Raw genomic sequence first — 15,839 nt, forward strand, 5'->3', positions numbered from 1 at the left:
GTCTCTGTTGGATTGTATAAACAACCCATTTTGGAAGATGGTGGTGGTCTTCTGGCTTGACAATTATCGTACAAGGTTTTATTCATTAAAAAAACCTAGTAAATTTGTACAATTAACAGACTTTGAAGGTGCATTATGCTCCTCATATATATTGATTGCCATTGAAAATTGATCATAATTTTCTTTGCTTTCATTCATTTAGTCCCCATTAGATGGGTTAAATTTAGGTTACTTTTATCCCAAGATTGGAGTGAGCACAGAAGGGGGATATTTCCTCATTGGTTCAGGTTTACAGAAAATATTCACGGGATCTATAGATAATCTTTTAGTATATTATTCAGCTGGTTTTTGGAAATCAGTTTTCTGCTTTATCATATTTACAAAAGAACCGATTCAAAATGCAATTTTTCAGCAATCTGTAGGATGGACTCTTCTGTTTTATCCAACTGCATTGTTCTGGTTTTTTAAATCTGTTCTCTCTCAAAGTAACATTGATTTTTTTCCCTTTTTCTTGCAGGCATGGTTTGCTACTATATATTTGGCAATCTTTAAGGCTGGATTCACACTTATGTAGCTATTTTCCTCATATCAAAATTGCACCTTTCCTGTTCTCATTTGTTGCCGCCATGATCAGGCATTAGATCTGCTGGAAATGTTAAAGAAAGAGGAAGAGATGCTTTCTGCGATAAAGGAGAAACAATCCAAGGTAGTAAAATACTCAATGTATGGCAATTTCCCCAAAGCTCAATCAGATATCCTGTAGGATGTAGTCACAATTTGATGATGTTATACACTATGAAGGCATTTCTAGAATATTGTATAGACTATAGAATTCTTTGGAACTTAAGTCATTTGGCAATGTAGCAGAGTAAATCACTTCGCCAGATCATGTGTGGGCACCATATTCAGCTATTTATAGAGCACGTTCACTATCTGATTTTTTTGTGGCTTAGGATGGGGACAAGGAATTCTCTAAGGATGTTCTTGATGAACGTTGAAAAAAAGCAGAAGCTTGGCATCGGGATGCTGCATCTCGTGCGCAGTACACTAAACCAGCACAGCCAATCACATGCGCCACTTTTGCTCAAGATGTTCTGGAAGGCAGATCAAAGGTCACCGGGGCACATGATCACAAACACCAACCAGTTATATTTGGAGCAGCCAGTCTTACTCATGGAGGCCTAACAAGTGAAAGGGAAAGAATGGCGGCCCAGGTCTTCCAACCTGGTTATAGGTACCCATATTTCCTCTGCGACAAACCTGGTTATAGGTACCCATATTTCCTCTGCGACAAACAAATCGAACGTTTAGTTTGATGAAAGAAAAATGTGAGGGATGGGGAAGTAACTCTAAACGGGTAATGCCGGAAAGAAGTTCGATTTCAATCATCTTCATCATTGTTTTCAAGGACGAAGGTTACTTATATGTTCTCTTTTATTTTTGACCATCTGCTTGTCCTATTATTATTATTTTACCAAAATGCTATGAACGCCCGTATAGGATACTAAGTAGAATGTTACTAATTTTTGTGAAAGGTTGCCAACCATGAGTATTGAGGAAGCTGGGCTTAGGGAAATGGAGATGATGAATGAATGGCTATAGAGAAATGCGAGGCTTATGGAAGAAGCTAATTCATCTTGGTACGAGGATAGGAAGTCAGGGCCAGGGGAAGAAGATGATGATGCTACACAGGAGAAGGCAAGAGCTTGGGGTGATTGGAAAGATGATAATCCTCCGGGAGCGGGCAATAAAAAACTTACGCCATGTGGTTAAATTTTAGGTGACTGCTGTGCTTTGTTGTTCCATGCTGTAATGAAGTCACAGTTTCTGTAGTTGGTTTGCTCTCGAAAATTGTGTATAAGATCCAATAATTCAATGCAATGCAACGCCAATCTCCCAATAAATATGTTTCAATCTCCTGAGGGCGATAATTAATGCAAAATCCTGCTCAAATTTAACCCAACAATTCCTTCTCAAATTAATACAAGTGCATTAAGTTCAAGTCTTTCTCTAATCACTTAAACCTGTACTAGAGGAAAATTAACTAAAATTAGCCTCTCGCGTTTTTATCTTCGAAAGTCGATGCTATGCATTTTCCACGCAACGCCCACTTGGCCCCGCCCGTAACGGCTTCTGAGTTCTGTCTCCCTATGAAGCATTCCATATCACAGACCTGCTATAGCAGGTGTCATGACAGCCATCCTGGTGCTGTTAAATTTTGATTCCTTTTCTTATTCACAAAAAAAAAAAAAAAAAAATCCCTGTTTTCTTCTCCTAAATCTTTCAATCTTTTGTCACGGTCCCTGAAATGAAAATGCCACCAACAAGTGATAAAAACAAACACAAATTGTAAAGATTAAAGCAATATCAAAATATATACAAACTAAAAGGGTTTAACTTAAATAGACTAAAATTAATTTAAAAGCAGTGGATGATTCTCTAATTAATTAATAAAACTACCCGAAATTCGAGAAAATTCGAGTCATCACCTAACAAATTTATCTTCTTTGCATTCACAGAGAGCACTTGTGTCTGTTTTTCACATTTCTTTTTGTTATTTTTTCAGACTGTTTTTGTTTCCTTTTCATTAATAAAATTTTATTGTTTTAGTAATTTTTTTCAATTTTTTAAATATTCTTTTCCCTCCCTCTTCATTCATCTTCTTTAATAAATTTACCTTCAAATTTAAAATGTAGTCCTATGATTAAAAAGAATAAAACACGACTAGTTTAAAAAAAGATTAAACAGTAAATTTGCCCTTAAACTTTATTCAACTTTTTTTCACAAAAAAGATATTACTCCTAAACTATAAGTCTAAAACCTTTTAGTACCTTAGACCCTTTTTCGTATAATGTTTTTATTCACTGGTAAAAAAATATTTTTATTCAACTTTTAAAAACGGTATAATGTTGTCTCTACCTTTATGTTAATAAATACTAACTTTGACCATTAGTTAATAAAAAAATTATAAAAAATTCATTTTTTGTAATTTTTTGGATCATTGTTTATGATTTTTTATCTTTTTCTGTAATTTTGATGTCCTTTTTGTGTTTTTCTAGTCATCTAATAATTAAAATTAATTTTTGTTAATGGTAGCAGCACATTGCACTATTTTTAAAAGTTAAATAAGAATATTATACTAAAAATAAATTTATGGTCTCAAACATTCATAAACCTATAGGTTAATAGTAAAATTACTCTTTAATCTTAAAAAAAAAACCCCCACATGTTGTTATTTGTTGATGGATGATAATGAGTATTACCATGTTAGTATGAAGAATGATCATTTTTTATCATAGAATTTGTTGAATCTTGAAAGTGAACTTGAATAACGCAGCTTATTGGTTAAGTATTTTGTTGTATGTTCATTTTAAATTAGATCACTAGTCTATTATACATTTTCTTCGGTTTTATTTATAAGTCATTTCTACCAACCTCATCAATACCAATACAATAAAAGTATAAAGAATAAAAGTAAATAAAATTTCAAACATAACTCTCGAGTAAAAAATAAAAAGTAAGTCAATCATATAATATAATATTTTTTATCTTTCTCTCTCTTACTTTTTAAGGATAAATTGGGGATTTTAATTTGAAATAAAACAATATTATCAACAAATGACTTATAAAGAGGACCAGATTATGCTTTTAGAAAGTGATTTATATACTAAATCGGAGGAGTACTCAATTAGATCACTAGTCTATTATATACTCCCTCCAATTCAAATTATAAAATAAATTGAGATGAAATTATGTATATTAATAAAATTCAACAATGACATTTTAAAATTTTATTTTTTTAAAATTAAAATATAAACTTTTAAAAATATTTTTTATTTAATATAATTTTAAATCTACACATTTAATCATTACACTATAATTATTTCAGTTCTTCGAAGGGTATTATAAGAAAAATCGTGTCAATAAAATCTTATTTTTATCAAATTATCTTATATCTTAATATGGTGAAATATTTTTAAAGTTATCTTATATTTTAGGAAGGGGGAAGTTGAATGATAAGTTTGATTATTCATAACTTATAAATTGTGCTACTTTTAATACATTATATATTGATTATTTGTTTTGTAACCCGATGTGTTATTATATAAGTTGTCAAGTATACATTGAGAAAGATATAAACAAAAAATTCAAAGAATAAAAAATGATTATATGAAAACAAAAGATGCTATTTTGGTGAATAATTTGCATTCCAACTCTTAGAATTCACCGTGTCCCGAACATGAGAAAGCTGGAAAAGCATGTGTCAATCAAGTTCCTTGGCATGTCACGTGATATCATTCTATTAATTGTTGAAGGCCAATAACTTGACATCACAACTAGTTTTAGCCAAAAAAACCTCGACCATATGAATGATTTTTCTGGGGCCTTAATGGGATGCAGCGTCATGAAAGTCTAGCTTTCGGTGCTGCAACTTTTTGGAAATTGTTCTTTAATTGTTTCATGTTTTAGGAATTTGGTTTCTGTGCTCTTCTTTTGTATTTTACATTTCTGTTTGGTCGTGCTTGCTGATATAGACTCTTATTGTTTCATTTTGGTTTATGCAGATTATTTCTTTCTTTTCATATCAAAACGGTTATTGCTTTGGTATTTTAAATCTTACAGGATATTTTTCCACAAGTGCTCAGTGCATTGATCTTACTCCCCCGTTTTTATATATAAAAAAGCTATATCATACAGTTTAAAACCATCAATTAACTATAATAATTATATTTAAAAATAAAAAAGTGAATCAAAATGCCTTATATTAATCAACATAATCATACATTAATTATTTTTTATTAATGTAAATTATAAGAGGATTTAAAAAATATATAATAAATATTTATTGGAATGATGATTTTGCTTATAAAAAAATACAAGTCAAAAATAATATTTCTAAAACAATAAAAAAGAGAGGAAGTACATGTGAACGCAAAAGCCTAGTTTAGTTAGGGTGCATCAAGATGGGTCTGGACAATTGGCAACAATTATTTATTAAATGGATCACTTAATACAATTAGAGTCATTACTTTAATTTTCAGTTCCCAAAAGGAAAAAATTAGAGCAATTAATCGCCAGGGTTCTTGATGTGGCACTATTAAGTATTAATAAACAGCCTCCGATGTTAATAACTTCTATTGTTACTGCCATATACCATCGGGTTACCGGTATGTAAGTTAAATACTTAGACATCTCCTAAAAAATATTTTTCATCATTCTAGTTGTCAACTACCTTCATTCATTTGGCTGGCTGACTGAGTATATACTGCATGTCACAGATTGAAGAGCTGAAAAGAAACATGCATCATAGATCCAAGGTCTTGGAATGATTTAACACAATATGTTGCATGTCATATCCGAATTCCGTGATTTTGAATAATTTTTCAAATCAAATGATAGTGTCCTATCAAAAAAACATAATGATACGCACAATAATATATATATTCAGCAAGTAATCTCCATTAAGGGAAAGAAATTACTAAAAAGAGCAAAGTCACACCGAACCCTTAATTGCTTATCAGATAAACATATCCGTTTTTCATATTGATCGACGTCGATGCATGATAGCTCAGTACTTTATGGTTTTCAAGCAATTTCCATTAGAAACAAGAACCGAAGAATCCCCAAAGAAGAGACCACTTTTGTTTTGAATTCAACTCTGCATGCACTTGTACCCTCTGCAATAAACCCATAACCAAATTACAAATAACATCGCACAAACAAGTACGTCCAGCAATAGCACCACGCACACATGTTTCTTCCATATCTGCTTTGCTTTTTGTCGATCGTTGGCCCGGCCCTTGGGTGCGGACAAGGCAAAATCTCTGGTGCAACAATTTATATCGTCACCCATCTCCAATTTATTCTCCATTGCAGCATCCTTACCATCCATTACATTGCCTTCTACGCTCACCCTTCTCTTCTTCTTCAAACTTTTACTAGGCTGCTCAAGCAAAGGTACCATCATCGATTTTTTCCCCTTCACGGATCCCACGCTCGGTTTTCGATCATCCTTGTTTTGGCCCTGCAGCGGCTTTTCCGATTCCAAATCCGAAGTCATTGATTCTCCAAAGATAGGATCAAATTGAGCTTGGAAACAGAGCGGCGAGAAATCATCAGAATCCGTGATGGACCTGCCTTTCAATATCGCGTTCAATGCGCACTTGATGCGATCTAAAAACCAAAGGGCCTCCGATTTCAGGAGCTTTTCATCGAAAATCGCGAAATAGACAAACGCTTGATCAATTAAGAACGCATAGGTCCTGTTCTTAACAGAGTGAGAAAACATGCAGTGGTGGAGAGGAGCTTGCTCAAGGCATTTTGCAGCTAATTCTTCGATATGTGGTTCCTTGGAACCGTGTTGGGCGAGAATTGTGGTTCCTTTCGCAACGCAGGCATAATGGATGAAGTTCGGGCTTGAAATCATCGACAGATCTATAGCAAAAACAGAGGAATGCAATTAACGAGCCTGAACGGCACGACAAGCAGGGGTTCAGAGAGGAGGCTCCGATTGAGGGGAGCTCTTGTTCCGATTGAAAGCTTCCTGGGGAATCGCCTGCATCCGGGAACTGGGTTTGATAGAGAACGAAACCTTAATCTCTGCCTCAACATACTTTGGATCTGCCTCTAAAATTCTCAATCATCATTCGCCTGTGTTATTGAACCTAGGGTTTGGGTAAGGCGAGAAATTGAAGGGAGGCAACGGGGCAAATCAAATTAAAAAAAAAAAAAACAGATAGAAAGAAAAAGAAAGGGACTGCTGGACTCGCTTCCTTTGGATGAAGAAAATGAGGAAGGCGACGGAGTGGTGATTGCCGTCGCAAAACTATATGTGGAATTAGATACGCGCACACTTACATACATACGTTACACATGACACACATGTAAATGATGATCATTTCCTTGTCCCAAAAAAACAATGATTATTTGATATTTTTAACATGATGGCATGGTGCGATGCCGGTAATTGTTTTGGCTGACAGCGAATAATCTCTTGTTATGTATTAAGATATTTTTTTTGGGTAGGAAATTTGGATTGTTGGCTGTACTGAATTGAGACTTCTAATGCTTTTATTTTTAAAAGAATTATATATAAGTTTTACACAAAAAAAATAATTATTATAAAATTTATTGATGATTAAAATAAAACCATAATTATATATATATTTTACATACAATCACTTGTTAATGATCATAATTTAGTTATCAATAAATCTTATAATAATTATTTTTTTATGTAAAACTTCAACAAAATTCTCCCTTCATTTTTTTCCTCCAAGTCCAATTATGTAAATATAGTGTGACACTGGTTCCTCTAACTCTGTGCATATAAATCATATTAGGCATGATTTATTTAACTAGATCAATTCCTATATTTTATACAAACATTATAAATTAATATTTATAATGAATAATGAAGAAATATCAACTTAGAAATAATCTTTTAGGTGCTTTTTTTAAAAATTCATGAAAAAATAAATAAATGAGTTAGTGAGCTCATTTAACCCATTAACCTTTAATGATTGAGTTGATTTATGATTTTTTTAACCCATATAAAAATAAATTAAATCAATCTCACTTATATTTTTTTGACTGCCAGCTCATATAATTTAGGTTGGCTTATATTTTCAGCCATATCTAACTCCAACAATACAGGCTTCTTGAGAAAAAATGGATGGTTTTTTTTTTTTTTTTAATATAAGGAGACAGATAAAGTTGTGAGGAGTTACAAAAGTCAGGTCAAAACGGATGGTTTGTACTTTGTAATTGCTTGTGTTTTTTGAATATTCAGGTATTGCTCATCCCTGAAGTGTACCGTGTACATGCATTGACTTTTTATTAAAAAAAAACAAGCCATTAAATTATATTTGATTTTACATAAATGGCCTTCTCTCATTTATAATTCCACATTGAACAGTTATCAATTCTTAAAAAAAAAATGTTTACAGACTTTATGTAAAAATGTAGTCGAAAAAAACATGAAAAAGTCTTATAGTTAACCATGGTCGAAAGACAAATTCCTTGATTTTTTTTTTCCTCGGTGGGGGGACGGGGGGAGAGGGAAAAAAAAAAGGACCCTTAATCAAAGAAATGTAAAGAGAATTTCACCCCAAAAAAATGTAAAAAGAAAATCACATATATTAATAAAGTTACAGTCCATGTCAAGTATTCCTTGTTTTCTAATTTATAAAATAATTTTAAATAAAATTATATATATTAATAAAGGTTTTTTTTGTCAACATTTATAAAGCTCATTAAATATATTCTATAGTTTTTATTTTTTAAATATAAATATAAATTTTTAAAAATATTTTTATTTAATATTTTTTATAAAAAAATATTAAAAAGAGACAATATAATTAAAAGAGTAATATTAAAAAAAAACTTCATTAAATGAACATATTCAAGAAGCTAATCAGAAAAGTTTGGCAGGCAATCCAAGTCCAGAGTTCACAGATGCGGCAGTATAGCCAGGAGGCTGGACAAATAATGATACTTTATTTTGACCATAACTATCGCACAAGTTACATGAGTCCATGACCAACCACGCCACAGGTATATCAGCCTCACACAGCTAATTGGGTTTGTGAAGTTCCGATAAGAGCGGGAGAAGAATTGTTGAAGCGAGACACATCACACACCATCGTCCATGAACAGCATTAACGGCGCCTTCACCCTTTCCCACTGCATTCAGGAGCACATGTACATTTTTACTGGAGAAATGCAAACACACGAAGAATATTCTCTTACAAGTAAACTGTAAACAGAATATGAAACAGGTTTCCTCCACAGCAATCTCAAAATTTGACGCGAACGAAATCCTTCATAAATATGAACGAAAAGCTCCACCACGCATTCCAATTCCGCGCTAGCATAATAATTAGCATGTTTTTAAAATCACGCCCAACCATGGCCTCCGAGGGGAACTGCCCAATCCTCAAGCCCAGAATAATCTGGGCTGCCACCTGCAATCCGCCTAGACTGCGGGCGACTCCCATTGAGTTTTGGGCTTGGGCTCCTCGGGAACTTGTGATTGGACGTTCCTCCTCCAGAGCTTGAAGAGTCACAGACCGACCCAATTCCAGGGCCTCTTTTTGTGGATGAGTTCCACTGGGGCCCAGGAGAGCCATTCGGCCTGATCGGGACTTGACCTCTCACCTTGGCTTTTGCAGACTGGGTTGGAGCCATAAAGCTTGGCACGTTTAGGCTGAATTGTCGATGGTGTTTTCTATTGGACATTGCTCTTGGATCGAGAAACTCCTGGTTCATTAGGCCCATGGCGCTGACGTTACTTGAGCCTAAGGGTGCGACCATGTCCATCTCCACCGTCTTTTCAGACATGTCGTCGTCGGTGGTGGTGGTTGTTGTGGCAAGGGTCATGTAAGATGTCTCGCGTGGCCCCGCGTGCCTAACATTGTACGGTTGTGATGACATCCAACGCTCCAACCAGTTCCAACCCCACGGGGCCTTTTCACGCGCGTTGTTGTAATTGAAGGTTCCATCATCATCGTCATTCGGGTCTGAGTGCAGAAATGGCTTCTGCTGTTGCTGCAAGGAGCAAACAGATATAGTTTTAGAGCAAAAAAGAAGATAAGATTCGGTGCTCTTGCAAGCATTAAACGGAAATTCCCTGACCTGACCGTTGAGAGCGTAGGCAAGAGCTCTTTCCCTCTTCATTACGGCTTCGTGTCTCCTGGCATCATTTTCCTGGATTTTGTGGCTGCTGTGACGCCTATTGTCCCACCTGTTCATGTCAATTCTTTTCATGGGACTCATAGGCTTTGGCACCTGTTGCTCAAGTTCTCTCTCCTCGCAATACTCGTCCTCTGTCTTCTGAAGCTGCTCTTGGGTCAACTGGAATCGGCGAGCTCTCACTCTTGCCTGTACTCGAACCAATGCTTGCATACACCGCATTGTCATTTGCGCTTGCTTCCGCACATTATGGCCCCTCACAAGTGCTTGCAGCCTCACCAATCCTTTCAAGGCACGCAGAGCGCGTCGAGCCTACAGATTTTGATTTCATCGCCCCGAAGTCAGGCGCATCGATCAGAATAACATGTTTATATATATATATATATATATATATATTTAAAAAACACTGGGTATATAGGTGATCCGCACAGAAGCAGAACCAGGGAACCGCGAGGTTACAAGGCGACGCAAAAAAAAAAAAAAAAAAGACAGAAGGATGCGAAGCGATCTCTGACAGTTTGTGTTACGAACTACCTAGCAAAGAAATGAGTTAACAGAATGCGCACGTATAAAGAAAAGAAAGCGAGAAAGTCTTACTAAGTAGCCTCTGTAGTATGATTGAATGAGAGTTGCTGCTCTTTCTTCCTTAGTGTGGCGACCATAGCCTGCCAATCGAACAACTCTTGCCGCTGCTTGAGCCGCTGCAACTGCAGCTTCTGCAGCCGCAGCCGTGGCTGCAGCCACGACGATGGCATGATTTCTATCTTCAGTCACCGGCGTGGATGTGATACTATTCTCATTGGTGACGTCGTCATGAGAACTTTCCGCGGGAAAATGCTCAAAAGACACGACCTCTGCCACTTCAGGCTGCCTTCTCTCGTTATCCTTCTGAAAACCAAGCACTTGCCGGCATTCAGCTCCCAATTATTCAGCAATCATTTGGAATATTATAGAACAAAAAAACATCAAACAGAATGTGTTAAGATGATTGGGATCTAACAGAGGAACCACATGATGATCAAGGATTCCACCAGATGAATGATGTGATGGGGTGGGTGGCATGATAGCTGTGTGACGTGGTTCCAAGCATAATTATTTGATACATATTGACATAACAGTGGACCATACATACATATGATTATTACTTCCAGTATAGGGTTCATGGTCCTAATTACAGAGAAAGTACCAGGCAGCTCAGCATTTATGTGAAAGCGCACAAGAGACAACACAAACAACTAAGATGTTCACTTGCTCAAGGTCCGATGAAGAAAGTAGTCTTGAATGGGTGAGGTAGAGTTTGATGATACCATTATTTCTTGCTGCGGAATATCAATTTGTGATGTTTTTTTTTTTTTCTGTGGGGTTTGTTAATTTTGGGGGAGATGGGTTAGCCGGCAATTGTAATCGATAATAAAGAAAGATGTAATCTGAGCAATCGGTGAGAAAATGCTTCATATGGAGGTCTGATCGAAATCGTACTGAGTCATAAAGATATATATGTCCATCAGCCCATCTTCCTATATATTAATATCGATGCCAAATTTGACATGAGTGATTAATGGATTTACGCGTTATTCAAGCTGTAAAAAAATCCTATTTACGGCCGATCCCTCCGTTAATCTCAAGTATTTACCATCTTTCAGGTCTCAATAAGGAGGAATGTCACAAGTCACTGATAAAAAATGATAATTAAAGTTAAGAACTATATGCAAAACAGGGGAATAATCACCTTCCTCGCCGCCGCCGACGAGTCCTTAGAAGACGATTTGAAAACTTTCTTCACTGACGAGAACCAACCGCCTCCTCTCTTCCCCATCTCCGGCGAGAAGATCGGCCTCTTGATACCATCATTTATATTACAAATTCATCCATGTCAAGACTCGAAATATACATTCTCAGAAACCTTAAAATGTCTAACACACGTTACCATATGCTAACATATCAATGTCACTAAATTTCACGCCCACTCATCAATCTTAGACGGACAAAAGGAGGAAGATGAGCTCTGAAACAAACCTGATATGAATACGGTGTTTTGGATCACTTGGGTGGAGCCTTTACATAGTGCGTGCAGCATGTCTGAGAATCGTCCCGAAGTGAAGTTTGGTCATTTGAGAGAATGCTTCCACGGCGATAAGCGGAGAGAGAAATCAATAACTGTAAGCCCGCGCAGTCGCCGTTGGCATTTATTACATTCACGGACGTTAGAGAATGTTATACTCCGCAGGAGAGGCCTTTGGACAAATAGAATTCGGACACGTCAGCATACTCGCTTCCAGATGTCTTACTGTGTGGTGGAAAAAAATCTTGTACGTCTTCGGGGGACGCATGACTATGATTTATTGCGACATACAAGCATTTTGTACCATAACACCTACGTATTAAATTCTGCTTACACACACAATCATTTTTTCAATTTTTTTTTTTGTGAGTTCTACCATGTAGCATATTTTATGTTTGGGAGAATTTCATTGAAGTATGAAGAATGTGACGTTACCACAAATGAAGTCCAAATAAATCTGAAATTTTACTACAGGAATTTGGGCATAAAATGAAATTAAAATATAAGATAAAATGACTGAAATAATCTTCTAAAATTTACGTATTAATTTCTTATAGTTACTTGTTAAAATTTTTATTTTATATGTTAATTCCTTGACATTACCCAATCACTTATTATTAACTCAATTACCGTACTTGTTTAACATGCAATATTACTTGATAATTGTCCATAATTACTTGTCAAAATATTTACTTTGCATGTTAATTCTAACATTACTTCACAACTTGTTAACTCAATTATTGTACTTAGTAAACAGGGAAATGTTACTCGTTAATTTCCTACAGTTACTTGTTAAAATATTTACCTTACATGTTAAGAAGGTTATTTTAGTCATTTTAGCTTATATTTTAAGTTCAATTCAGATTTAAATTCATGCAGTGAAATTTTAAATTTATTTGGGTCTCATTTTTAATAATCTCTCATCCATTGTCTTTTAATAAAATTCTTCTTTTATTTTTCTCCCCTCTTATATTTCGATTCGATTTAATGTGGAAACTGGAAAGGATATGTGCCAGTGTAGGTGAGGAAGTGGTGGAGTATATAATTATGTGATAAGTGGCGTGGATGACAAACCTTTAATTAGTTGAGCTCAAGCTTTCAGAAGGTTAGAAAAAGAAAAAGATTGGGTTAAGTTTTAGCTTGAACGTTACTAAAGAGCGGCAGTTAGCAAATTTATATCGTTGGGTACTTGCGAGTTACCACGCAATTTTTCTTTTGCCAGTCGTTGAATAATGAGATATCTCAACTCGTGAGGGGAAGTTTGCACTTCATTGTTTTGATGTTCTATTAATATATCTTTTACTCTACGAATTTTCTATTTTTTAACTCTGATTAATTAACAATTCAATCATTACAATTTATTGGCTTGAGGAATTGTAAAATTGAGTTGCTTAAAGGCCATGTAAACGTTAAGTTGTTAAGCCAACGGAACATAAAGAACTAAATCATTTTGAGTCAATATATATATATTTATATATAAAGATTGAATTGTTGCAGAACAAAATTCAATAATTAAATTGATAATTGTAATAAACATTTTTTTATGATCACAGGGCATTACTTTTCCCTTAATTATTTAAGCATGAGCGTTTGGTATCCTATTTTTTTTATGTAATATTTTCCTTTGATGTTTACAAATTGTATAATTTTGACCTCGTACCCTTTAACATGTTTTGGTGTAATTTTGATGTCATTATGTGTCATTTTATGGATCAATTGAGGATCAAACTTAATCTTTGTAACATAATAAGAGCAGAATTGCACAATTTTTAAATGTCAAATAGATTATTACACTGTAAAAAATTTAGAATATCGAACAGTGATGTACAAATAATTGAAAGATAAAAATATGATTTAACCAATTATAATTTAGAAATAGGAGAGATTTGATATAGTTTTTAACTTGTTATATAATGCATTTCTCCTTATCTAAAATATAAGACACTTTTATAACTAACTTAATAAGATTTAGAAAAGTAGTTAAAAGTACTTTGAATTGTTAAATTGATAAAAGAATAAATAATCACAACTCTTGAAGATTATTCTCCATTTAAAATCAACATATTTTAATTACCTTTAATAATGTTTATATAACCTCTCTACAACATAATTAGTAAGTACATTTGCGTAAAATAAGAAATTAATGTTATTATATAATTTCATTTATAGTATCATATAATTTGGACTGATATTAACTAACAGAAAATATCCTATATTTTATTTTATATAAGGGAAAATATTGACGAAGATTGAACGAGCTGGGATTCTTGTTGGATCGAACCTAATCAATGGCAACGGAGTGAGGGACATGAAAATCGTGGAGTGAGGGACGAAACTCGAAAAGCAACAAGAGGGGTTTACAGTAAGGATTAGGGATGGCTTGAGTGATCAGCCAACCACGAAAACTGAGGAGGTCACGTGCTACGTGTTATGTACTACTTTAATCTTATTTATAAAGCAAAAATAATGTTAATTTTAATTCTATGCATAAGGTATTACATTATTTTTTTAGTCATTTTTAAATTTTTATTTTTATTAAATGTTGAAAAAATATTTAAAATATTTTTTTGTTTTTGTTAGAGAATAAAGATAAAAATTTATTAAATTTTAAAACAGTTAATGAAATTAAAAATTTTGTATGATTTTAATAAAATATGTTAAAAATAATTTATAAATAAAATTGGATGGAGCATGTAATTAATAGCGGGCTTGTCTATTTTAGCCTGTTTCGGTATTTCCATCTATGGGTCCCTCGCCTCACTGCAGAATGTCGCGATGACGGTCCTGTAATCGTAATTTATTCACATGGCTGCTGACGGCAAAACGAGTCAACAGTTTTACACTCCACGCCATGGGGTTTTGATAATTAATTTATAAAAATCAAGAAAATATATAGAAATATGTGTTATTTTTCTTAAAATAATATTCTTTAATCATCTACATTGAAAAATCCTCTGATCGATAAGATCCCTTTCAATGCATACAAACAATGAGAATAGATTAATAAAAAATTATAACCTTAGAAGATAAAATCGACTGGGACTTTTCATTTAAAATCAAAGCAACCCTGTATTATTAGTAATATTATATACTACATGTACAAGTATGCATGTTGTAAGATAGAATATGCAATGCAACTTTAATTTTAAAGATCCTCTGATTCCGCAGCAAGAGAATGCCAAGTATTCCTTGGATGAGTGGTTATTTTACAAGTCCACTTGCACGTATCAAGTTCAATGATGCGTTGACTGCGAGTCATTAAAAGAACACATGTTTCCTGTGAAGGAGGAATCCAGGAGATTGGAAGGTGCAGTTGGAGGTCACAAGGGTTGTACTCTTTGTTTTTGAGATATGGATGTGATCCTTTCATTCAGAGGAGGCACGGGCAAGTGGTTATTGCAGTGGTGGTGGATCTATCCAATTGAAAATGGGGGGGGGGGGGGGGGGCATCAATTCACGTTTTGAGAAGGAGCGTGTGGATTCATTTCTGATGATTAGGCCCTTCCATCATCATAAATATCTTACTTATCACTGCTTCTGCGTTTAAAGAATTAATGAGATTGCTATAATTGTATGTTTGCGTGAATTTGGTAAAGTAGGGCAGAATATTCATACTCATATTTCGTTAGTCACGTAATTTAGGATATTTTTTGTCACCGCAAAGCCGAGGGTGCAATTGGGATGAGGGATGCATAACTGCCCCTTTGTTGAACAGACGCTTAATTCTTTTATTTCTGTCACAAAACAGTGAGACGGTCTGCTTTTAATTTGCTGGTCAAAAGACACGAAACAGGGTGCTCAGCTACTGAATGTAATCATAGTCCATTAATGTTACTTTACATTTAATTAAGGTTTGGAACAACCAACTTCGTGGAGTGACCGGAGACTACCTGGCACGTTTCCTAAACAAGTGAGGAGAAAAAACGATATTATTCTTACTCTTTCCACTTATAACGCTTACTTTTCAGTAGTTATTATTTGTTAGTCATATATTTCCTCCATCTTGTTTACAAAGCCACCTTATAGAATGAATTGGTGATCCTTTTTCTAGGTTATTTTACACAACAACAAAAAAAAAGGTGGT

At 34.5% G+C, this 15,839-nt stretch overlaps 2 protein-coding genes and 1 pseudogene across 3 annotated transcripts; 1 reads left to right on the top strand and 2 right to left on the bottom strand.

Moving 5' to 3' along the window:
• The first annotated feature begins 517 nt into the window (after positions 1-517).
• On the top strand, positions 518-1,958 carry LOC129294233 (PP2A regulatory subunit TAP46-like; annotated as a pseudogene).
• A 3,695-nt stretch (positions 1,959-5,653) lies between these two features.
• On the bottom strand, positions 5,654-6,427 carry LOC129294539 (phytolongin Phyl2.2-like). Its single transcript, XM_054932961.1, has one exon. It carries the CDS (start codon positions 6,425-6,427, stop codon positions 5,654-5,656), a length of 774 nt encoding a protein of 257 aa, XP_054788936.1.
• A 1,933-nt stretch (positions 6,428-8,360) lies between these two features.
• Positions 8,361-11,865, bottom strand: LOC129294155 (protein IQ-DOMAIN 21-like). Of its 2 annotated transcripts, none has more exons than XM_054932326.1 (5): positions 11,710-11,865; positions 11,423-11,530; positions 10,291-10,581; positions 9,637-10,005; positions 8,361-9,549 (listed from the first exon to the last, which is right to left on the bottom strand). In XM_054932326.1, the coding sequence occupies exons 2-5, from the start codon at positions 11,507-11,509 to the stop codon at positions 8,899-8,901; spliced, it is 1,398 nt and encodes a 465-aa protein (XP_054788301.1). In that variant the 5' UTR covers positions 11,510-11,530; positions 11,710-11,865; the 3' UTR covers positions 8,361-8,898. The 2 variants fall into 2 exon arrangements, with proteins under 2 accessions (XP_054788301.1, XP_054788302.1); XM_054932327.1 differs by having other exon boundaries at positions 11,423-11,596.
• Between the last annotated feature and the right edge of the window lie 3,974 nt (positions 11,866-15,839).

Source organism: Prosopis cineraria, unplaced genomic scaffold, assembly GCF_029017545.1.
Source record: "Prosopis cineraria cultivar Desert tree isolate PC_DT_omini unplaced genomic scaffold, ASM2901754v1 PC15, whole genome shotgun sequence".
Taxonomy (NCBI): Eukaryota; Viridiplantae; Streptophyta; class Magnoliopsida; order Fabales; family Fabaceae; genus Prosopis; species Prosopis cineraria.